We start from the raw sequence: 25,775 nt of genomic DNA, 5'->3' as shown, positions 1-25,775 counted from the left end.
AAGGCCTAGATTCAGGCATATATCAATGGAAGTATTGTATGTCCTTAGAGATCTCATGTGTTGGCACGTGTTATTTATAAACAAATAAAACAAAATAAATGGTCGTAATAGACAAATTATCAAAAGGATAATTATAATTTTCAACAAAGTTGGAGATTAAGTGTCCAACATGATTAAAATTGTATTTTAGAAATGAAAATTCTCCTAATTCGGGTCCATATATCAAAAGCTTACATCAAGCTCAAAAAAATTATTTTTGAATTTTATTTTTTTTATATGAGACTTTCTTGAATAATCTTTTTTTTTAATTTTATCCAGTAATTTCTAGACAGCAGGTTACCAAACAGTTCAACATCTTAATAGTATAATTAGATAGTATGTTATCAAACAATATGCTCAATTCAATAAGTTACTTTAGCAACAGCAACAATAACTTTCTCTCAGTTTCAACAATTTTCTCTCAATTTTAACAACTTAATTTAGCATCAGCAACTTTAGATATAGTTTTTCCAAACACAACATTAGTAATGATAAAATTCTTATTAACTTAGTAAGACAAAACTCTTAACATCAAAAGTAAAGATGGTCCAATCGAAAATTTCCCTTGTACTTAGACACATTTATATTATGATCACCAACCGATTCAAAATTTTGAAGAATTTTCCTCCTTACAAAACACTGCGTGTTTTGAATTAATTTCACGCTCTTATATTTCTAACAAAATTTAAAATACCCCCTTGAAAATGCCACGTATAAGCCGATGGAGAGGTTTTCAAAATTTTGAAGCGGCCTTTTTTCCTTACGTACCAACTTGGTACACGTGCTTCACAAAAGAGCATCTACTGTGGGTCCCATCTGCATCTGCAGAGAAGAATCTTGCCCTCCACGTTTTTCTCGTGAAAAGAACAAAATCCAGATTCGTCTTCTATCGCCACGTGGCATAATTTATTTTATTTTTCACTCGTGCTTTCCGGTCGACACAATCGAAATTAAAGCATAAAGAAAGATATTCTCAAGTCTCGACCGGTAAACCCTAACAGCTAAATCGCACCTTAAGAAACTGTCTTTGAAGAAACCTAGTCGCTTCAAAATTTTGATAAAACCCACTTAGTATAGGAAACGTGTCTTTTTAATTTTTATTTGACCCATCACTCTATTAATATACTCTAAGAAACGCCACGTGTAATTTTACAAGAATGGCCGCCTCAACTTCACATCAACGTCTCAAATTTTAAAGTCCCCTAAACCCTCTCTCAGTCATAAATAAGAACACGAAAATGACAAGACTGGAAAGTTGATAGGAACCTCATATCTACGATAAAAAGCATCTATGGTTTGTTGCCGTATGTAGTGCGGCCTGGGGGGCCACTTCAGCATTATTCTTTATTTTTTCTTTTTATAATAATTGTTAGAACATATAAAAAAAAATAAAAAGATTCCCTTTTGAGAAGCTTCTTGGACCATTACTACTTACTGGTGTATATATCTTGCAGATATTTTAATTAATTATTATAAATAAAGGAAGGAAGGAAGGAAGTTCAATGGAATCTCCAAATCAAAGTGGAGAGAGTGAAGCTGCTTCTTCATCCTTGATGGAAAATGTGTTAGGTCTTCTCAGAGTTCGAGTCATTCGAGGAATCAATCTTGCCGTCCGCGATGTTGCCACCGGTGGCAGTGATCCTTATGTTGTCATCCAGATGGGCAACCAGGTTTCATTTCTTGTAACCTGTTTTTTTTTTTTTTTTTTTCTTTTCTTAAGTATCATCATGATTTGTTTGATCTTGATTTTATAGTCTTTGATGCAAATTTGGTTTTAATCTTTGCTTCATACACTTTGTTGTTACTAGACCTTGATCTAAAAATAAAAAAAAAACTATATAGATTCTGATGTTGTTTGGGTTGGAATAAATTTTCATAATTTGGTTAATTTTCTGCTTTGTTGAAAAGTTGTAATGAAATTAATTACAATATCCCAAAGGTTGGGATTGTCTTAGTAAATCTTGTTCTTTTATTCAAGTTTGTTCAGAGAGCCGTGTCTTTTATTATTGGAAATGTGTTCATATCTGCTTTTACTGTCTCAATCCATGTTCTTTTTGGGTCTTATAACAATACAATGTGAAAAAAGCTCATATTGGACGGCTTTTAGGCCGTCGAATTTATTTTTATTTGATGGGCCCAAACCCTCAAATAAATTGAGGATTAACACTAAGCGTTACTGGTCTTATTGCCGAGTTATAGTAAATAATTAACTACAATAGAAGTTGAAACATTACTAGCTAAATGACAAGCTATGATTAGACATAGAGACTTAAATGAATTTATTTCACCGATCAACTCTATTTTTAATGATATTTTTCAATTTGGAGAATATTACGTAGGAGCCAAATAAGACTTCAGCATTTTGGGTTGTGCATGCCAATTCACTGAAATGACCAATTCAATTAGACAGAGTAAGAGGAAGATTTCATAGAAAATTTCATGCATTTTCGGTATTTCAACTTGCTAGTTCCCTCAACCCATTAGAGTCGCTCTTTCTCTGGCAGGTCATTATTGTGCACACAGTTGTTCTGTCACGTGGGTTTTGCTCAATATCGTCTTTGGTTTTGTCAGATTCCCCCCCTAAGAGGTCTTACCCATTTTAGGTATTTCAACTTGCTCTACACATGCTTGATCTCCTTGTTAGAGGTTCCCTCTGCTCGAAGCACACATAACTGCCATCCCAACTCTACAGAGTTGCCTCTTGATGCATGGTTTATCTTGTCTCAAATATAATCGGGTTAAAATCAGGACTAAGATTTTGACTCATAACTCAACCTGACACGTGCCATCATAGGATGCTTGATATTTTCTTGATCCCCACACCCATGATACAAATTAATTAGAATTAGGGCATTTTTATTTTTACAACATGTACTTCATGAAATGGAAGTTTTTCCTTTGACGTCAAATATGTCTAATCTTAAGCTTCTCTCAGAAAAATCTAGTGGTATAGCTCCTTTTACCTTTTTACATCTCTCAATCTCACTTTAGTGTGTTTCTTTTTCTCACCTCCCTTGATGCAATGGCGACTAATGGACCATACATTAGGTTTAGGCAGAAGTCAAAGCTACATCATCCATGTCAAATATGATTCATCGACCATGTTACCAAATCCTCATACGTCCTAGTACATTTTGGTGACTCAACTATGTAAGTGGATTTGTGTTTTAGATATGAGGACTACAAGCATATGGACTTTTCTAATGACAGGGAAGGGTTCAAAGAGTAGAATGAATCACTCAATGGAAGTCACATGATTGGCACCATGGGTGTACTACAAGGCATTTCTATGCTGACACAGTAAGGAAACTGATGCAATCTTTTCTCAAGACCATCATTCAGGGTTTTGCCCAGAGTGACGATAAATCTTGCTGTTTTTGCAAACCATGGGCACACTTCCATCTAGTAGATGCAACCTTCAGCTCTAGTGGGTGATGAGGTGGCACATGTGTGAGCATCTTAAAAGCTTAACGAGCAACAACCATGAGCAGTCAACTTTCTATATGGATTACTTCTTGGGAATCAGTCACATAGAAAATCAACTTCAAATGCCCAAGACGTATGACCATTCCCACTTGTGGAACTAAGGGATATCCTGCAGTCTTCATTTCCAAGTAATTTGATTAGGGAAAAATGCAAAAAATGGTGATGTTACCTGAAGAATATTTTTAATTTTATGAAAATTGATGCAAATATTTCTTTTTCATCAATATTAGCTATAGTTTGTTCAAAATGGTCATGGAGTTGGTTCACGGATTTCCCTTGAAATAATATAGATGTTGACATCAAGGTATTGAATGATCTTTATAATATTTTATAAGTGGATGCCTAATGTTCTTTTAGGTGTACAACTTCATATTACATTTGGAACCCTTGCCAGAAATAATATGATGTATAAAGCTTGATGAAGCGTTTGATACATTTTATTCTTCGTAATTGAATATATGATGGTAGGAATAATTGCTACAAACTGTAGGCATTGCCTAAGCTTGGAACTTCGATGAATTCAACGCTTGTATTGTGTCTATTTAGAATTTTGAAAGGCTGCGTCCATCACTTTTTAATGATCATTTATCCTGGAAGAGAGGCAACTAATTACTCTTTAGCAGAGATGCCTAAATGAATTGGGTAACACTGATTTCAATAATGCAAAGCTCCAAGTGCAATAGTTTCTTACGGGATTCTTCTAAACATGTTGGGACTTGGTGATTAGATCGAAGTTTTGGTGATTTCTATGAAAAGAAGAGTGTCAATAAGACCATGAGTACCACTTTCGTATCTCTATTTCCTTAAAAGGTATTTTGGAACCCATCCGACCAATAAGGTCAATGGGTAGGATCTATGAAATCATTGCGAGAACTGTATGAATGAGATTAAGGTAGGTTTTAGTTTATAACGGTTGCTCTTATTTAATGGGTCTTCGTGAATACTAAGTGATGCAAATGGTGGCGATGAGTTATTATGATCTAATTAGTTGGCCTTGTTTCTAAAGTTTATGTTATGTTATTAGGTCCTTAAAGGGTGATTTAGTAATTTTTTTTTCTTTAGTTAAGTCTACAAAAGGGTGGGTTGTAGAGAATGAATGGACTTTTTTGGATATTATGTTTTGTGAGAACACCTCTTGCTAGAGAGAGTTACCTAGTATTTTATCTCGAACAGAGATTTGCTGTTTTGAAAGTTGTGTTAAACTGATGAACCAATGGCATGACGTCATGTGAGGGCACTTAATGGATATTTCTTGTGAGTTAGGAATTCCTAACATTTATTGTGAATTATAGGAGATGAGATGTATTTTGTCAGTTAGATAGAAACTTGACATAGTGCTCTTTCTGAAAGACAAACTCCCGTTGGTCGCACTCCCTATTCTCTTGTATGAAGAGAATACTTGCATTACTTAAGATGAAGAGATGATTGTTAAGTCTCACTATGGACGAGTGGGAGTTATTGGTTATTTGGGCATTCATGTGGGCCCATCTCATTAAGTTACATACTAGGACTCCTCTAGAGTAGAGTCCTAGTGAGATTGAGTCTCTATTGTATTAGGAGACTGCAATCTCACTATCTATTTATCCCTATAAATAAAGAAAGATAAGGTACGTGAGAGACACCGAAAAAATCAAAATTTTCTCAATCCCTCTCCTCTCTAAGTTTGACAGATTTTTGAGTTTTTATCAAAGACCTTAGGGTTTAAGGCATGGAAAGAATTATGACTGCTCTACTAACGTGGACGCAACACGTGTGTGGACTTTCCGATCTCCAACAATCGACTCAACATGACACGATTTTAGATTTGGATCTTTGCTGCATTTAACAGGTACGCTCCCTGAATCTTTAACATTGATATCAGAGCCGATGTGATTCGTGCTTTGTTGTTTGAACAAAGACCCATAAGTCGTTATGTTCTTTTGATTTTGAAAGAAAAATAAGATTTTATCTATAAGAGAATAGAATAAAAAAAATTCTTTTCTGGATCTTAAATGAAGTGAGTCGATTCAGACTCAAATTGAAATCAAATAAAAGAGGGTTTCATCGAATTTTTGTTGAGGTTGAATAAAAAAAATAAGGAGGTGAGGAGATAAGGAAAAAGAGATGGGGAAGATAAAAGGAATTGAGATCAAAACTTACCTGATTTAATTTTTTGATTGGAGCTCAGCCGCAACCATAGTAGCTGCTTGGCCTCGAAGCTCTCCAAGGTCCTCTCCATCGTTTTCTATTCTTTGGTCAGTCCTCTTTCCTAGGTTTCCTTCTTTATCGTTGGGTTTTCTTTCTAGCTGCAACAAAAGAGTTTGTTCTATTTCGTCTCCAATCTCTTGGATTCAAAAATAGAGTACACCTTCTGAACCTTGTTTTCCTTTGTTAAAATAGAGGACCTATTTAGTTGATACAATTGGAATATCAAACTTTGATTCTTGTCCCTTTAGATGTGAGCATCTAAAGGTTGATTAGTGATGGTAAAGCCCATGTACAGTATAATGTTATGTTGTGTTGGATCACCTTTTCTTTATAATAAAAAATTTATCAAAAAGTTTTCCCTCCTTTATTCTATAATAAATGGGTTATGATTCAGTGTACCCTTGCGTTAATTATTTATTTAAGGATTGTGAAATACTACATACTTTAAAGAATTGAATGACACATTAATATCTTGAGTGTCCAAATTTTTTTTTTTTTATGTTACTGTTTTGACAGTGTGACAGAACACTATCCTATTGTTAAATTTATTTTTTGGTACTTACTTTTTGTATGGATATTAAAGTAAATATATATATTATGTAATACAGGAAATTACATTTTTTATGATGCATCGCATCTTGAATGTTCAAATCTTATTGGTCTATCAAGGGATGGGTCTAACAATTAAGCCCATGATTGGGTGGATTTTACATTTTATATATTTTATCCGTGATTAATGGATTGACTATACTTGTTGGAATAACATGGTATCGACAATTAATTTTTGTGATAAAATGAAAATATTTATTTATTTTATATCTCAATTTGTAATAAATTAATTTAAATATTTATTAATTTATTACTAATAAGAGTGTTAACCTTTTGGGTTCCTCTTTAAAATTTGTATGTCACGGATTTAGTAATAATTAAAATCAAAATTATGATCAAAAGAGATGATTGCTAATTTTGACAATTGTCAATGTTTAGTTTTTTGATTTGACGTTAATTGGGATAGAGCAAAATTTTGTGTGGCATATATATATATATATATAATTTGTGCATGTTTTTTGAGTTTAACAATCAATTGCAATGACATGTAAAAATGTAGTAGCAGATTTAAATAAGGGAGAAATTGGATGGAAATAATTACGATATTTGGCACCAAAAGATCCAGTGTTTCCTAGATAAGCAATGGGTTTTGGATACTTTGACCATAGTTATGGATAGACCAGAAGAAAGAACTTCTGTCCAATACTGTTGTAGCATGGACACAGACACATACCTGAATTGGCAGAAACAAGATCAGTGCGCGCGATTTACTATGCTGAGTAGCATGTACAATGATTTTATTGGCGAATTCGAGGAATATCAGATAGTCAAAAAAATGTGTGAAGATTTGAAGCTTTCTTTTGCGGGTACCTCGGCAATCAAATTGCGTGCATTGACACTGAAATTTGATTCATATAAGGTTCTTAATGACACCATAGTTGAACATCTTAGGAAAATGTCTCAAATGATCCACGATCTGAAAGCTGTTGGAAATATTCTGACAGATGAGTAGCAAAATTTTACTATTTTGAGGTCTTTACCTAATTTTTGGGAACAAATGAAGTTTAACATGACCCACAATGAGTGTATTACCAACTTCTCTCAGTTGTCGAGACATCTTGAATTAGAAACTGAATGTCAGTCTGTTAGGACTAATACTATCGCTTTTACTGTTGACTCTGGTAAGCGCAAAATTTCATATCCAAGCGCAAGCCAATGAAAAGAACTTGGATTAATGATCTTGTTCCTGAAAATAACTAGAATTTCAAACGCCGTAGAGGAAAATGTGGTGGAAAGAAAGACAAGTTAAAGATGGCATGCCACAACTGTAAGAAACTGGGTCACTTTGCTTGTGAATGCATTGAGCCGAAGCAGGTAAAAATTAACTCTAACCCCTCCTTTATTGTTTTGTTTGCACAGAGGTGCTTGTTGCTGATTCTTGTGATCCTGATTGGATTGTAGATTCTGGAGTAAATAAACATATAGTAAGAGATAGAGTAGGATTCATAGAGTTTCATTAAGATATGCATGGCAGCATGAAGATAGTCATGGGAAATAGTTCTAGTGAAGACGTAGTGGAAGTGGAAACATACCAACTATGGATACGCACAGGATGCACATTGATACTTCACGATGTTCTTTACGCGTAAGGAATTCGACGTAGTTTGCTTTTAGTTGCGTCGTTATTAGATTTAGGTTTTGATTTTCATTTTTCGTTAAAGATAGTTAGCATTTCTTTGGATTCGATTGTTTATGGACATGCTTTTATTTCAAATGGTTTGTTTAAATTAGATGTTAATTATTATAATTTAAACCCTAATGCTTATTTGATTTTCAATAGTGTTTTTTTTTTGTTCTGTGTAATGGCATGTTAGATTAGGTCATATTGGGCAAGATAGGATGAATAGACTAGCGAATGATGGGTTATTAAGTCCATTTTCAAAAGTTGATATTTCGATCTGTGAACATTGTCTAGCCGGAAAGTCGAGTTGGAAATCATTTAGAAAGGTAGTAGGTGCGTCAATTTCCTTAGAGTTAGTCCATTCTGACATCTATGAACCACTTAATGTGAGAGCACGCCATGGAACAACCTATTTCATCACATTTAGAATAAAATAGGGTTTATAGAGTTTTGTTGAGTTCTGCATGGCAGCATAAAGATATTTATGGGAAATAGTTCTAATGAAGACGTAGTGGGAATGGAAACATACCAACTATAGATTCGCACAGGACACACATTACTACTCCACGATGTTCTTCACGTGCCAAGAGTTCGATATAGTTTGCTTTTAGTTGCATTGTTATTATATTTAAGTTTTGATTTTCATTTTTCGTTAAAGATAGTAATCCATTCTTTAGAAGGAGATGATGACAATACCTCCCAATAACTCTTAGGTTCATCATCATCAATTATGGCAGACATGAATGATTCCCCTTCAATCTCAAATTGATGACAGGGTATTGTTCCACATTTACTCATACAAAGCTCAAGATCATTATCAGAAACATCTAGTAGTACACTCCCACTATTCTCGATGATCATCAAATCATTAGAAGGTTTAGTTACCCCATCCTCGTCGAGAATAGGTGGACATTCCTCTCCTGAATTCGAATTTGGTTCTATTCTCTCATAGAACTCATGTGATGTCTGAGTTTTTTTTCTTGTTTAGGAATCATTCTCAATGAAATCCACATTCCGCGACTCAAGCTTTACCATTCCACTATTTTCTCGTTCATAATACAAAACCCTTAGAATGCTCATAATATCTTATAAACGTGCATTTCTTAGCTCTCATGTTTAATTTTCTAACTGATGGAAATGAATATGAACAAAACTAGATGATCTCCATGGACGTTGATGACCCAAATTGGATTTTCTACTTGTCCATAACTCATAAGGGGTGAATGTAATAGATTTGGAGGGTACCTTATTGAGGATGTAGGCTGCAGTCAAAAGAATATCTCCCCAGAAAGAAATAGGAAGATTTGCTTACGCCATCATTGATCTCACCATGTCTAAAAGGCTTCTATTCCTTTTTTTTGCTATGCCGTTTTGTTGCGGAGTAGAAGGAATCGTTAATTTCCTATGGATACCTTTTTCTTCACAGAGCCTCTTCATAGTCTCTGATAAATATTCTCGTCCTTGGTCAGTTCTGAGAATCTTAATTTTCCTCTTCAACTGATTTTCAACTTCCAGCATAAAATTTTTAAAGCAATTTGATGCTTGAGATTTATGTGAAATCAAATAAATGTATCCAAATCACGAATAACCATCAATAAATGTGATGAAATAGGTCGTTCCATGGCATGCCCTCACATTAAGTAGTCAGTAGATGTCAGAATGGACTAACTTTAAGAATCTTTCCAAATGGTTTCCTATTTGACTTTCCGGTTAAACAATGTTCACAGATCAGAAGATCAACTTTTGAAAGTGGACTTAATAACCTATCATTCGCTAATCTATTTATCGTATCTTGCCCAATATGGCCTAATCTAGCATGCCATTTCACAGAATCAGAAACAACACTATTGAAAATCGAATAAGCATCAGGGATTAAATTATTATAATTAACATCTAATTTAAATAAACCATTTGAAGTAAAAACGTATCAATAAACAATCAAACCGAAAGAAATGCTAACTTTATTTAACAAAAAATTGAAATCAAAACCTAAATCTAATAGCGATGCAACTGAAAGCAAACTGTGTTGAATTCCTGGCGTGTAAAGAACATCGTGGAGTAGTAGTGTGCGTCCCATGCGCATCCGTAGTTGGTATGTTCTTACTCCCACTACGTCTTCACTAGAACTATTACCCCTGAATATCTTTATGCTGTCATGCGGGACTCGACGAAACTCTATGAACCTTACTCTATCCTTTACTATTTGTTTGGTTGTTCTGGAATCTACTATCCAATCAGGATCATAAGAATCAGTAACAAGCACCTCTGTGCAAACAAAACAATTAAGGGGGGTTAGAGTTGGTTTTTACCTACTTCGACTTAGTACATTCATGAGCGAAGAGACCCAGTTTCTTACAGTTGTGGCATGCCATCTTTGACTTGTCTTTCTTTCCACCACGTTTTCCTCTACGACATTTGAAATTCTGGTCATTTTTAGGAGTAAGATCATTAGTCTGAATTCTTTTTATTGGCTTGCATTTGGATCTGAAGTTCTTACGCTTACCGGATTCAGTAGTGAAAGTGATATTATTAGTCTTTGCAGACTGATGTTCAACTTCTAATTCAATATGTCGCGACAACTAAGAGAAATTGGTAATACACTCATTGTGCGACATGTTGAGATTCATCTGTTCCTAAGAATCAGGTAAAGATCTCAAGATAGAAATGATTTACTGCTCATTTGTCAGAACATTTTCAGCAACTTTCAGATCGTGTATTATTTGAAATATTTTCCTAAGATACTTAATCACGATGTCATCAGAAGCTTTATATGAATCAAATTTCAGTGTCAATGCGTGCAATCTGGTTGCTGAGGTACCCGCAAAAGAAGGTTTCAAAGCATCCCACATTTCTTTGGCTATTTGATATCCCTCGAATTCACCAATAAGGTCATTATGCATGTTACTTAGCATAGTAAAGCGTGCGCACCGATCTTGTTTCTGCCAATTTAGATGTGTCCATGTTTCGATGGTGTTGGACAGAAGTTCCTACTTTTAGTCTATCCATAACTATGGTCAAAGTATTAGAACCCATTACTTATCTAGGAAATACTGGATCTTTTGGTGCCAAATGTCGTAATTATTTCCATTCAGTTTCTCTCCCTTATTTAAATCCACTATTACATTTTTAGATGCCATTGCAATTGACTATTAAACGCAAAAATCATGATCAAATTAAATTTTTTTTTTGTTATATATATCAATTATGCCACACAAAAATTTGGTCTATCCCTCATATTAGTCAATTAAGATCAAAGTTGTGACATCAGATCGAAAAATTAAATATTGACAATTGTCAAAGTTAGCAATCATCTCTTTTGATCTTAATTGCTAAATCCATGACGCGCAAATTTTAAAGAGGAACCCAAAAGGTTACTATTCTTATTATTAATAAATTAATAAATATTTAAATTAATTTATTACAAATTGAGATAAAATATAAATAAATATTTTCATTTGGTCACAAAAATTACTTGTTGATATCATGTTATTCCAACAATGATAATCAATCAATTAATCACGAATAAAATATATAAAATGTGAAGTTCTCCCAATTATGGGCTTAATTGTTAGGCCCATCCCTTGATAGGCCAATAAGATTTGAACATTCAAGATGCGATGCATCATAAAAAAATGTAATTTCCTGTATTACATAATATAATTGGCTTATTATATATATAAATATTTGTTTTTTTATCATAAATGATGGGTTTAGTTTAATATCCATACAAAAAACGAGTACCAAAAAATAAATTTAACAATGGGATAGTATTCTGTCACATTTGTCAAGACATTAATAAAAAAAAAATAATTTTGGATACTCGAGATGTTAATGTGTCATTCAATTCTTTAAAGTATGTTGCATTTCACAATCCTTGAATAAATAGTTAACATTAGGGTACATTGAATCATAACCCATTTATTATAGAATAAAGGAGGAAAAACTTTTAGACAAATTTTTTATTATATAAAAACGGTGATCTAGCACAACTTAACATTATATTGTACATGGGTTTCACCATCACTAATTAACCTTTAGATGCTCACATCTAAAAGGACACGAATCAAAGTTTGATGTTTGAATTGTATCAAATAAAGAGCTCCTTTATTTTAACAAAGGAAAACAAGGTTCAGAAGGTGTTTACTCTGTTTTTGAATCCAGGAGGTTGGAGAGGAAATAGAATGAACTCTTTTGCTGCGGCTAGGAAGAAGACCCAATGATGAAGAAGGGAACCTAGGAAAGAGGACCGAGCAAAGAATAAAAGACGATGGAGAGGACCTTGGAGAGTTTCAAGGCCAAGCAGCTGCCATGGCTGCGGCTGAACTCCAATAAAAAATTAGATCAGGTAAGTTTTGATCTCAATTTCTTTGATCTTTTCCATCTTTTTTTCCATATCCTCTCACTTCTTTATTTTTGTTTGATTCAACCTCAACAAAAATTTGATGAAACCTTCTTTTATTTGATTTGGGAAACCCTCAAGCTCAACAAAAAGATGAAACCCTCTTTTATTTTATTTCAATCTGAGTCTGAGTTGACTCACTTCGTTCAAGATCTAAAAAAGATTTTTTTTATTCTATTTTTTTATAGATGAAATCAGATTTTTCTTTCAAAATCAGAAAAACATAAGGACCTATGGGTCTTTGTTCAAACAACAAAACACGAATCACATCGGCTTTGATACTAATGTTAGGAATTTAGGGAGTGTACTTGTTAAATGTAGCGGAGATTCAAACCTAGAGTCATGTCCTGTTGAGTCGATCGCCAAAAATCGAAAAGTCCAAACATGCGTTGCGTCAACGCTACTAGAGCAATCACGGCTCTTTCCACGCCATAAATCCTAGGGTCTTTGATAGAAATCTAGAAATCTACCGAACTTAGAGAGGAGAGGGATTGAGAAAATTTCTAATTTTTTCGGTATCTCTCACGTACCTTATCTTTCTCTATTTATAGGGATAAATAGATAGTGAGATTGTAGTCTCCTAATACAATAAGGATTCAATCTCACTAGGACTCTTAACTCTAGAGGAGTCCTAGTACGTGAGTTAATGAGATTGGCCCGCATGAATGCTCAAATAACCAACATATGGAATGTCGCCATGTGTATTGATATGACTAAAAATAAAGCACTTAAACTGTTCCAAAATTTTCTCCCGGAATTTTCTCTTAGGGCCCGATTGATTCAGCTTCCTGAATCTGTTGTCTGCTTCTGCTGTCAGAATTTGCTTTCAGAATCTGCTGTCAGAATCTGAAACACTGAAAAACTTGTTTGATAGAGCTTTTTAAAAGTGCTGTGCTGTTTACCAGAATCTGGTAATTATACTTTGATACAGTTTCTAGAATCTATTATTTTAGGGTAAAATGACCAGAATACCCTTAAGGTTGATAGTGCACCCCGAATGCATAAAAAATTATCATAATACCCTTATAAATATATAATTACACTAAATATATATAAATATAATAAAATTATATAAAAAATTAAAAAGATAATTGTTTTAATTTTAAAATGTTTATAATTCTAAAAAAAATTATAGAATTCTATAGAAATTTCGGCAACATCTCCTCTTAAAAATTGACATATGAAATTTTCTTGATAAATAAAATACCTGCACAGTACGCAATCCAACATTCACATTACATCCTATGTACATAACACATTCACATTACATCGTATATATATAACACATCCACATAACATCCAATTTATATTCTGACATCATTTAAACATAATAATCATAGTTAATATAATAAGTAAAACTAAATCCCTGACCCTAATTGCAAAAAATCCAAACCAGGTTCACCTACCATATTACTTCTTCTTCCTTTATATCCTGCATCACCTAGTTTGCTTGTATTTGTTTAGTACATTATACTTTTTACAAAAAAAAAATTAAATAAATAAATAAATAAAGAAGAGGATAAAATAGTACAATATAATTCATATAAAAAAGTATTCACCTCAAAGATAAAAATGCATAGTCTTCTTACAACCGCATAAACAAGCTTAAGTGCAGCGAGACTAAAAATGACTAAGAGACGCTATCATAGAAGGTGATAGTTCCAACGTCTACACTATCCCATTTTTCAAAGGGGAAAAAAAACAAAGAATATATTTGCTAAGGAACAAACTTCACATCACCCTATATGTGTTTTAGCTAATTCTTCCACTGTCCTCCATGGAATATGTACAATTCCATTGATGAACTTAATTTCTTACAAAGATAGATACACTTCAAAGCTAACTATAGAGCCATAAACACGTTAAATGGACTCAAATGTCACCATTTAAAAGATTTGTTTTGGGTGAATTATGGTAGGGATCCAAAAAAAGACAAAGTGATCATAGAATGTGGATGATCATTAGCAACCATGCTAGCATAGGAATCAATATCAAATTGATAAATCAAGCATAATTTCTTAGGCTCCACACTTTCGTTGCACACTACATCGAAGAAACCAATATATAACTTAATAAAAAGAAATCATAATCTATCAATCTAGTGGCTTCATCGAAGGGCATTGGAAACATGCAAAATCCATTCTCAGATGCATCTTTTTTTTTTCCATATCTATCAGCTCTAACAAATACAAAACACGTACCTGTTCATAGAATTACATGGACAATCCGATCCAATAGCGAACATGAAACAATTTAAAATCTTCAAAATACACACACACACAAACTTCTAATCTCTTGAATTTACGGATTTACAGATGGCAATCCAACTCTCATAAAAATCATATTTATGAATTTTGACAGAACATTTTGAATGTTCCACACCCATAGAAGGAGTCATCCTACTACTCTCCCAATTGAATCCTTCCCTCCATATTGAGACTAGATAACAAGCCTCCATAAGCTACCTTGCTCAACTCCAAACCTCCATAACCATCTTGGACAAAACATGATCGTTTTTCCTCGATCTCTGAACAATCCCTTCTTGTTCTCGGATGATAACAAAATGCTCCAACATATTTTGAAACCATGCTCCATAACAATTTCCCCAATCTAAGGTTTTTTTTCCTAAACTATTTTGATAAAGTTTGCTTACATCGATAATACAAAATGAACTCTTAATACAAATAAACAAATCGGAGTACTTGGATTAATCAAAATTACCAAAATAAGTAGTACAAATTTCACATTAGATGGTCGCTCCAGAATTATTAATAATAATAAATAAAAAAAACTAAATAATTTTTTATTTTTTACCTCAAGAACCCCAACGACGGTTCTGCAATTGCGTTGCTGCTGCGAACTAGAGAATCGAGTGCCAATGTACTCTATTGCAACTAAGTACCTTTGAACTCTAGGGTTTTGGTTCATGATCTAAGGATTCTCAAGCTCTTCGTCTTCCTCTTTGTTGTTAAGATGATCCTCTATTCTTGCAATCTTCGAGGGTTTTGATAGAGATGATTTAGAAGGAGAATCGAGGGCGCGTTTGGGTTATTCGATTAGGTTTTTTGTTGTTGTTGACTCCATTTTAAGAATGTTTAAGCTGTTGTGTGCAGTTCTGTCGAAAACGACGACTGTTGTGTGCTGTTATGTTAATAGCGACAGAAGAGAAGAAGACAACGTCGTCGTTGTCAATGGGTTCGATCGGAAAACGCTCGTCATCATCAATGAGGTGGGTCGTCGTTGCTGTCGAAATCGATGAGAGAGAAAGAGAGATTGATAAAGATGATCGATACTCGATAGGTTTTATCGCGGACATTCCTTGGAAATATGATAAATGACGATGGGTATTTTCGTTATTTCACTTCGCGCTTTTCAACGCAGTTATGCGAAGCTGCTCTCATCCGCTTTTCAAAATAGCGGTTAAATTTACAAATACACGTTAAAAATTTTGAAACGCAAATTTCGGAAGTGGTATCAAACATGCAATTATAACGAAAACTCGGATTTTTGATGCAAACGCATCAAAATCCACCTTTAGAAGCAGAATCAATCGGGCCCTTAGTTACCAATCAATTTTGCTCATTTAATACATATGGTGTCATGCCATTGGTTCATCAGCTTAGCAAATAACTTTCAAGACTGCAAATCTCAGTTCTTTTATCTCTAATCCTCCATATTCTCCTTCAGTTTTATTTTTGTGTTATTCTCTGATCTTTCCGTTTTCTTTACTAAGATCATTGGATGAAATCCTTACTCCTAATGAATGTGTAAGTGCTAAGAAACTCAGGTGTCAGATTGGAAAATACTTTGGATTACATGGTTATTTTTGTCTTTATTTTTTTGATTTCTATCTTAGAAAGAGTGACAAGTTTGTGTAATATTCATAGATCAATATTATAAGGAAACGCTTGGGTTGTGTCGAAGGAAACAAAACAAAAGTTTTCTTAAGAGGTGGTTCATGTTTCTGTCATTATCAATGGTTCTTCAATAGGATTTCTCAAAAAAATATTGGGAGTCGAGACAAGTTGGCATCCTATCTCCCTTCCTCTTCACTCACGTGTAGAATATCCTTAGTAGAATGATACAGTAGAGAAATATCATTTCATAAAAAGGTTTTAAAGTGAATAGAGGAAGGGTAGAAATATCTCATCTACAATTATTGATAACACAATCAGGCACATTTCTTAGGTCCCATAGGTGAGTGTGAATCAAATAAAGAAGAACTATAAATCTTCCAAGGCCTTTCAAATCTTTAAGGTTTGGAAACTGTATTATGTTGTGGTGGAAGACAATTGTAATAATGTAATCTCTTTGGAGCTGGTGTGAAAAGAAGTGTCTCTTGCAGACTATATCGTATTTCTTTCAAGATTTGATTTTACAATCTTGATGGTTTAAGCAGTACAGGTCACAAAGATGAACATGTATTTATAATATAGTATTTTGATTTTATGTTTATTTCGAGAAGTACAAGAAAATTTGTTTTACAACACTGTGGTAATGTACAATTGCTTAACAAATTAAGTAAATCTACAAGAGGGAGGACTCTTAAACACTATTGTTGTGTTTTACAAATTATAAAGTGTTTGGAGGATCTCACCAGCCCTGTTTTAGAAATTATATTTTATGAAATCTTTAAAATAAATAGTGACATTACCTTACACGTCAAGATGTGTTGACATGCATATCTGAGTTTTGAATTTATCTAAGGTCTCATTATATGGTTCTGTCTAGGAAGCATTTTCATAAAGCCTTATCCCAAGTGTCTGGAGTTTACCAAGTGAATTTTATTCCACCATTTAATTCTATCTATAGCTCTGTTTTTGATAAAGCATTTGCTTTTGTTTAGTACATTCGTCTGACATTATATAAATGTTAAAAATTTGTTGCAGAAGTTGAAGACTCATGTTATGAAAAAGAATATCAATCCTGAATGGAATGAAGAGTTAACTCTTTCTATTGAAGATCCAAATCTTCCAATTGAGCTTGTAAGCATCCTGCCTACTTGTTGTTTATTTCCTTCCAATATACTGCGCAAATTACCACTCCTGCCACTCTCAGAAACACCATTTTTGTGTATATTTTGTCTGTTTGTAGCATCATTCTCAATGAACCTTTATTTTGCATAAGCACAAATCATGTATGGTTTGATTGTTGTTTTTGAGTCATGGCGGAATCTCATTTCCTTATGGAGTATCCCTGGAAGATTTTACTACAAAGTTCTTCATTAGAACCATATTCAAATCTTACTTAATGTTTCTACTTCAAATCAGATTTTGGTTAGAGTAAGTTTTTAATTTGGCCAGATCATGGTCATGATTTTTAAAAATCATTCATTGTTTGTTCTGCAAAGAAGCGCGGAGTGTAGAATATGTCAAAGTTAAGATTGATGGTCTTGTGGGTATCACATATAAAATTATTGCGAAATTGCTTGCCTTGAGTATCAAGATGTTACGTGCCTACTTAGATCAAATCGCAAAAATGAAGAAAAAGAGAGGAAAAGATTGAGAAAGATCAGACCTCCAAATTAATCAATTCGAGATGGTTAGTCTCCAAACCAAAAGGATTCTTAATAATATTTTCTTGAGTAATTTCATTAATCTTAAAAGGAATTTAAATTCAAGAGAAAGACAATCATAACTAACCATTTCTCCAAACTATCCACTATCCTATCCTTTCAAGGAACTACCCCCATGACCACGTAACTCAACTTCTCCCATAAATCAGGACAATGATCCCATGCCCCCTACTTAATTTCTATTCTACTCATACAAGGAATTAACTTCATACATCGTAGGTACTCTAAACTACTCTCCCATCCCTACAAATAGGCACATAACACAAGAAGATCATGATTCATAGCTGCTATGACCGCCTATGGAAAATGAGCTTTTGTGAGTGCTAGAAAAATTCTAGATGATAGGTTAGTACCTAATGCAGAATTGATTCTAGAAATAGGACTGGAAGGTTGTGTGTGGTTTGTAATGTTGATTTGAGAAAAACATTTGACCAGACAAATTGGAATTTCCTAGATTACATGTCAGAAGATTAGACTTAGGTAGTAAATAGATGAAGTGAATCGTAAAATGTGTTATGTTAGCATATTTCTCTATATTGAGGAATAGAAGTCTAACAAACAACTTTCAAACCTCTAGAGGACTACTACATGGTACATTACCAAGTTAACATTGTGGTGGAGGCATAGTAGAGACTAATTTAGAAAGCTATCAACATAAGGGATCTAAAAGGATTCGTAGTTAAAGGGGACCAATAGTTTCCCACCTACAATTTACAGATGATCCTTCACTGTATCTTGATGCGTCAATGTATCATGTATAATTCTTAATAATGTTGCTATATTGTTTTGAAGCGGATTCTGGACTTTGTATATATCTCTCAAAGAGCAAAGTCTTTGGATTTGGCGACGTACCAAATAGAGTCATTTGCAAGTGTTTTGGGGTGTGAGGTGGGCAGTTTTCCATCCCAATGTTCATAGTCTTATTGGGAGCCAACGACAAAGGGCATTATGGGATGCATTTATTGAGAGGGTAGGAAGAACATTTGTCTTTTGGAGGATTATGTTTCTATCAAAAGGGTTTGGTCCATTATGAATTGGGGTGGCCTGGTGTGGCTATAGAATCTCACTAAAAAAAAGATAGATGAGGGAAGTTCTTGTGGAATGAAAAAAAGGCATGCCCAGTTTCACCTAGTGGAATGAAAGGTTGTTTGCTCCCCAAAGAAGATCGGAAGCTTGGGGTTCATAAATCTTAAGTTAATAAATACAACTCTATTGGGTAATTGTTGGATTTGGAGATTTGGAGTGTACTGAAACAACTTTGAAGCACTCATCCCGCTTCAAAATTTTGGTAGAACCCTCTTCTTTGGATCACACATGGTGTCTCCAAGGAGTTATGCTAAATATTAAAGAAAAAGTAGGAGCGTGAAATAAATACAAAAAGCCATGTGTCATGTTACGAAGAGGGTTCCTCCAAAATTTTGAAGCGGTTTAGCCGCTTCAAAGTTGGACTCGAGTGCACCCTAATGGCTTTTGAAAGATAGTAATACTTGCCACTTTTGAGACCAAGAATTTATTTAGTAGGATAGTGGGGTTATTAATTCTTTGTATGACGTTATAGGATAGAGTTTTGGGATGACTATTGGTGTGAAGACTCTTCATTGATGACCCAAATATTAACAATTTAGAATTTTCCAATATGGCTAGGACAAAGTTCATTGGGAACTCAGGTTTAGAAGAAATTTGAATTATTGGGAAATAGAATGTTTTTCAAGTCTCATGAGTACTCTCCAAAGTTCCTTCATTAATCTCAGGGATGACGATAAGCGGGAAAAGGAATCAACAAGAATTTTTATTGTAAAATCATCGGGAGAATAAAACCCCTTCTAAGGTAGCTTTTATACATTTAATCATATCTAAGCTTGGTTCTTGGTTTATTTTTCATGGGAATAACACTTTTTGAATGTTAATGAAATATAAAATATTTTGATTCATCTTCCTCGTGTTAACTTTTTGATGTTAAAAGGTTTTGGGGTCTAGAAAATCAATGATTTGGGGTTTAATATAATAATGCTCAGTTTCTCATGTTTAGCAAATTCGAACGTTCCTAAAATTAAAAAATTAAACTTGAAATCCATAAACCTTTAACATTTATTACATAAGACTTACTCAAAAGACTATTATGGGAAAGATTCCAAGAATTAGAATGGATAAAGGAGAAAAAAAGAAGTTAGATTAAGTTATTAGATTGAAGTTAAGATTTTGGCATGAGTACACCGTCCGACACATGGCCTCCATAAATCATTCTCTTTGTCAAGAAATCTGTAAAGGTAAAATGTATAGAGAACATTATAATATCATGAAGACCAATAGTAAGGCTATCATAACTGGAAAAATTGCAGGTATATTGGAATATCATGAACAAATAATTCAAAAAACAATTGTAGATACGTGGGCTTTGAAACCTCTAGGGAGGTTTGAGCTCATTTACATGGGTTTAGAAGTCGTCACTATTCAATTAAGGTGTAAATGGACACAATAAAAGATTTTTAAATTCTGTTTTTTGGCTTCTAGTGACTCACATATCCAAAGGATAAGGGAAAATGGTATACCTAGAACTCTAAGGTGAGGAGGTTTGGTTGAGGGACAAGGAAGGTGTTAGACACCTTGTCCCTCCAACCTAAGATGGTTACCAATATATGACTGAATGGTGTGATTAGAAAACTCTTTTTGGGTTTTGAAAGTAAGAAAATTATTGAGAAAATTTAAAGGAAAAGAACTATAGTCTAGTTTTAGAGAACTAAGAAACTAAAACAATGAGCAAACTGAAAATAAAAGAAGGTGCTTGCTAGAATTTTTTGTGAGCCTAGGATTTTGGCGGGAATCCACATAGATTTCACCTTCTTGGATCCCAAGGATCTTTTAGAGGGTTATGTGCTCACTTGGGAGCATCTTTTTGTTCGTTTAGCCTTTAGGAGGTGTCCATGAGTTGGACACCACCATGGAAAAACTAGGGACCTTATGCATGAGATGTGTCCTCTTTGGGATTATTTTTTTGTTAGTTTAGAAAGTTAGGTGTAGATTTAGATAGATCCCTACCTTTGACCCATAACCATTTTTGAGAAAACATACTGTGATGTTTGTGCACATTGTGTATGCATGTAATGGACTTAGAAAGAGAAGATTATCTCTAAGGAGGGATTATACTATAATTCTTAAGCCATTAAGAAAGCATATAGGAAAATCTCTACTCTAGGAATTTGAATTTGCTAGGAAAGTAAATCACATCTATACTAAGAATTTAAAGCATGCTAAGAAAGTAGAGACAATCTAATCTGGGAATTTAAAGCTTGTAAGGAAAGTGCAGAATGATTATTCTAATGCTCTTGAGAGTTTATTGAGAATTTATAGGAGGAGATTACCTTTATGAGATTTTATGCTCTACCTCCAAGCCTCAAGCTAAAGGAAACTAAGATCTACATTGCTACAAGTAAAGAAAGCACAAAAAAAAACTTGTTTAATGTAAAGAGGGGGATTTAGAGGGAGGTTACATAGAAAAAAATCTGAAAATTACACTATACCTCACCTTGGTCTCTTCTTTTTCTTCTTCTTGGTTAGAACTTCTTGGGTGTTTGGGAAGGGATTTGGACAGAATTTTGGTAGCTTAGAATGCTTTGAAGAGAGACTTGGACAGAATTTTGGATCACTTGAGCTCCCTCTCCATTTGTTTTGGATGGGGGTCCTATTTATAGGATTTTGGGAGACTCTTGGAGATAAATTTGTTTTAAATCCTACAGTTCCCAATATTTTCAACAAAACCTCTAGAAAAAACCCAAATTACCTCTCCTATCCTTGGCCTTGATGGTCTTTCACTCACCAATAGGTCTTACCAATCATGATGATCAAGAGGACAGGATAGTAAAAGGCCATAGTTTCTAGAGAATTCTTTGAGGATGATAGAAGAGTCCTAGGTCATTGGCTTTGGGTCAATCAAAAAGGAATTAATCTACATGGCATGTAAATAGGGATTTGGATTTTGGACATTAAGGTCATCTTGCCTAGCTAACTTTCTAACAACTTAGGGTTAATCTAGTCTTTGCTCACAAGTTCTATAGAATTTTCTATAGGTTGGGCAAAATTGTCACAAACTATGGAACTTGGTCAAATTACAAAGAACCTTTTAGAATTGAGGATAAGCTTGGGGGTCATAAGGGTAAACTACCTAACTTTGGTTCTAACAAGATGGGGTTAGGGTAGTAATTACACTCATGTGGGGACTAATTTGACCAAGGGTCTTTGTTGGAAGAATAAGAAAATGATAAAAAGATCAAAGTGATGGATTATTGAAGAGTTAAAAGAAGAGTAAAAAAGTAAAATGGAGGGATTTCTTGGGGGAAAAGTCATTAAGAAGGGGGTTTAGAGGATAGTTATCCCTAACAAAATTCGAGCTCACATGGGCTTGTAACTGCCCAACGGTTTGGCTGTGGGTCACCCTTGGACTAGGCAAAAAATGCTCCTAGCCATGGGTCACCCTTGGCCAGGAAAAAAATAAGTTTGGCCAAGGTTGAGGTACGGCCAGGCTTAAATTTAAGCTAGGCCAAGGGTGAGGTACAGTCAGGCTTAAATCTAGAGTCTGAAAAATGGCCTTCAAGCCTTGGCTACTTGAAACTTGGGTTTTTGGACCCTCCTGAAATACATTTGGGTCAAGCTTTACTTAGAAAGTTTTTGTTGCTCTCGGGATCGGCCTAGGCAAAAATGGAATGTCTACAACAGTGATTTGGAAAAGTATAGCACTATATTTATAAAAAAAAAAATCCGAGTATAACTCTTTGAGAGAAGGGGAGGTCTAGAATACCTACCTAATTAAAAGCTAAAAACATCTTTAGTAAGGGCCTAAAGACATAAGATCCCCATTTATCTTAGTTTCTCTGTGAAAGACATAGTCATCTTAAATCTTCAAATCATGTCAAAACATCTTTTTCCTAACTTTCCATTTTGGATAAATTATGAGAGCTTATATTGCCACACCAACTTTTATTAAAGGCAGCCCCAGATATGTGCTAATTCTTTGGTGATTTACATAGGAATTGGGGTGGCATTAGCAAAAGTCGTTACAATAGAATCTCTCTAAATTATTATCCTTGGTTTAATACTTCTCAAGAGTTGGGGGTCAGCAACATTGATCTCTAAAGCCATTTAACTCTACCTAGATATAAACACAAAGTGAATATAAAAACTGAAAAAACATAGATAAAACCACTTCAAACAAAAATGAGGATTTTATCTGTCCTAAACAATAACAAGAGGGAACTCACTAGATTTTAATCTACTAATGAGAACCCACCAAATACATGGAAAGAACTTCTTACCATAGCTTGGGAACTCTTCTGAAGTGGAGTAGCAGTGTTTTCGTTTCATGATCGATTAAAAAAACTGGCTAATTCATTTTGTCTATAATTTGTTATATATGTTGTGCAAATGTCTAGTATTCTGTTGGCGGTACGACCCAAATTTTTTAGAGTTACGAAAAGGGTAATTATGTAATATTTTCTAATTTTATTTTTATTTTTGGAGGTTTCTATTGTGAGATAGACACGTTTTAGCAACTCCCGGTTTTATAAATAGAGATTTCTATGACTGTAAAACTTGAACAAAAATAGTGATTGTTCTTGTTCTGATCCATGGACGAAGGCACATTGCCGAACCACTAAATCCTTGTGTTTGTGTGATTTTTGTTGCCTTTGCTGTTTTGTTTTTTTCTCAATATAAAAACTCAATTTTCTTGGATTTTACTTAAAAATGAAATTTGAATAATTTTGTCAATATGAAAACACAAGGGCAGAAATATTCTCTATTCTTATTTTCTCAAGCTAATAATTTAATGGGTGGTTTTCTTTTTGGTTGTAGAATGTATACGACAAGGACACATTCAGCCTTGACGACAAAATGGGCAATGCGGAATTTGACATTAAACCATTTATCGAAGCTGTAAAGATGCATTTGGCAGACCTTCCAAGTGGAACCATAATCACAAGAGTGACACCATCAAGGGAAAATTGTTTGGCCGGAGAGAGTTGCATCGTCTGGTCTGATGGCAAGGTGGTTCAAAATATTTGTCTGAGACTTCGAAATGTGGAATGTGGTGAAGTTGAACTCCAGCTTCAGTGGATTGAATTTCCAGGATCGAGGCACTTTTAGGGGTCAAATATTTATATATGCTTGCTGTTTTGTGAGGTGTATCTGTTACTTTAACGCTCCAGTTTCCAATTTCGTTGAGTTTCAGATTTGGCCTCATGTATTGGTGTGAATCATATATAACTTAGAAAATGGGTTGAAACTATTTCGAGTCAACGGCTACTATAGATATTATATAATCTATATTTTGGTTTATTTGTCGGCAATTTTCATGATGCGTGAACATGCTCCTATTAAACATGTCTTGAATTATTGCCATTGTTTGTGAACTCATGAGGTTAAATCCTAAATATAGATCAAACAGTTTGATCAAATCCATCTCAATTGTGTTTGTTATGAACATAAATTTGGTTATGTGAGTATTTCAGGTGTGTGGCATAGTGTGTGTGTAGATGTCGAAGATCTTATGTGTGGCACAGAGATGATTTTATACTAGAGTGCTGTTATTGGCACCCCAACTTTTAACTATTACATCCCAATTAAAAATAAAAAGAGAAATGTTTGGTTGAGAATAAGTAAAATTGGGATGCCAACATTAGCTCCCTCTGTCTTTTGGTTAGATTTCTAGTTTTAGGGTTAGGATTTTACATGAGTTTAGTCCTAATAGTAAATAACTAGTGAAATTGTTTGAAAGAGTGTAATAATGTTGATTAATAATTTGAGCAAAAATCTTTGTATGTGTTTTAATCTTTAATTGGGGTGTGATAAATAATTAAGAAATTAGGGTGTAATAAGTAAAAGTTGAGGTGCCAATAGCAACTTTCTTAATATAAATTACTTTTTAGTTTGAAATGACATTTTGGGAAATCCAAAGAAAACATAAAATTACTTTTTAAGAGATAATAAGTCACTGGATAAGGTTTGTAAATTTAGGTAATTTAACGGATGATTTTGTCCATCTCTTTAAGACAACAATCCAAATAATATTATTGAATTAATTACAAATCTCCCTCAAATTATTATAGAAAAAATGGTAAAGGAAGCTAGTGGCAAGAAAGCATCACTGTTTTTCTTAACTCAATTTGGATTGGGTGTGCTTGTGGACCTATGTTGTTGTGGACAAGGTGTGGTGTTTGTGTTGTGTTGGGGAATTTCCCTTTTCTGAAGTTTTATTTTTACTGTTTAAGTTTCAACTCTTGTTCTAGTAATGTGCAAGACTGCTTATATTGTGTGTGATTATCTGTAGCATTTCAGGTGTCATATATACTCACTGAATTTATGGATCCAAAAATGCATGTGACAAGGTTCTTTAATGGGGTGTGACCACCAAAGCTTTTTGTGCCAAAGGGCACGTTATTCTATACAGCTTGAATGTTACTTTTCCAAAAGAGACTAGGTATCTCATCAAACTGGTCTCCACACAACAAGTGTAATCTGTCAAGAGCACTGTTTTAGAACTCTAGAAGCTTGGTTGAGTCTCTAAATGGGTTAGAAGTTTTGGAATGGGCTGATTTTTGGTGAAGATGATTTCTATGGTGAGTAGATCATCCTCACCAAAAATCAGCCCATTTCGAAACTTCTAACCCCAATTTACAAGTTGAAGAATCGTGGACTGTTAATTTTTTTGTAAACCACTTTTGATGGGGTTAGAAGTTTTAGAATGAGTTGAGTTTTGGTGAGGATGATCTATATAGTGAGGAGATCATCCCCCCCCCACCCCCTAAAAAAAATAAAAAAATAAAAAAAAATCAGTCCATTCTGAAACTTCTAACCCATATAAGACAAAA

At 34.1% G+C, this 25,775-nt stretch overlaps 1 protein-coding gene and 1 long non-coding RNA gene across 3 annotated transcripts; one reads left to right on the top strand and one right to left on the bottom strand.

Moving 5' to 3' along the window:
- Positions 1-1,503: 1,503 nt before the first annotated feature.
- LOC147410037 (protein C2-DOMAIN ABA-RELATED 4-like) lies at positions 1,504-24,254 on the top strand. Of its 2 annotated transcripts, XM_086432233.1 has the most exons (4): positions 1,583-1,709; positions 12,104-12,287; positions 17,231-17,326; positions 23,761-24,254. In XM_086432233.1, the coding sequence occupies exons 2-4, from the start codon at positions 12,210-12,212 to the stop codon at positions 24,049-24,051; spliced, it is 465 nt and encodes a 154-aa protein (XP_086288359.1). In that variant the 5' UTR covers positions 1,583-1,709; positions 12,104-12,209; the 3' UTR covers positions 24,052-24,254. The 2 variants fall into 2 exon arrangements, with proteins under 2 accessions (XP_086288358.1, XP_086288359.1); XM_086432232.1 differs by lacking the exon at positions 12,104-12,287 and having other exon boundaries at positions 1,504-1,709.
- Positions 20,073-21,553, bottom strand: LOC147410038 (uncharacterized). The gene is made up of 3 exons (XR_015175575.1): positions 21,440-21,553; positions 21,276-21,337; positions 20,073-20,175 (listed from the first exon to the last, which is right to left on the bottom strand). It is a non-coding gene; the product is annotated as an uncharacterized LOC147410038 (long non-coding RNA).
- Positions 24,255-25,775: the final 1,521 nt, after the last annotated feature.

The sequence above is a fragment of the Akebia trifoliata genome, chromosome 2 (genome assembly GCF_017979445.1).
Source record: "Akebia trifoliata isolate Shusen 1 chromosome 2, ASM1797944v1, whole genome shotgun sequence".
Taxonomy (NCBI): domain Eukaryota; kingdom Viridiplantae; phylum Streptophyta; class Magnoliopsida; order Ranunculales; family Lardizabalaceae; genus Akebia; species Akebia trifoliata.
This window is presented reverse-complemented; position numbering and strand designations above follow the sequence as displayed.

What these genes read in the sequence shown, in the direction of transcription:
- LOC147410037 (XM_086432232.1), top strand. Translation starts at nt 1,542, where the DNA reads ATGGAATCTCCAAATCAAAGTGGAGAGAGTGAAGCTGCTTCTTCATCC. An exon ending in TCATCCAGATGGGCAACCAG is followed by an intron (nt 1,710 to 17,230) that starts GTTTCATTTCTT and finishes AATTTGTTGCAG; the next exon opens with AAGTTGAAGACTCATGTTAT. An exon ending in CAAATCTTCCAATTGAGCTT is followed by an intron (nt 17,327 to 23,760) that starts GTAAGCATCCTG and finishes TTTTGGTTGTAG; the next exon opens with AATGTATACGACAAGGACAC.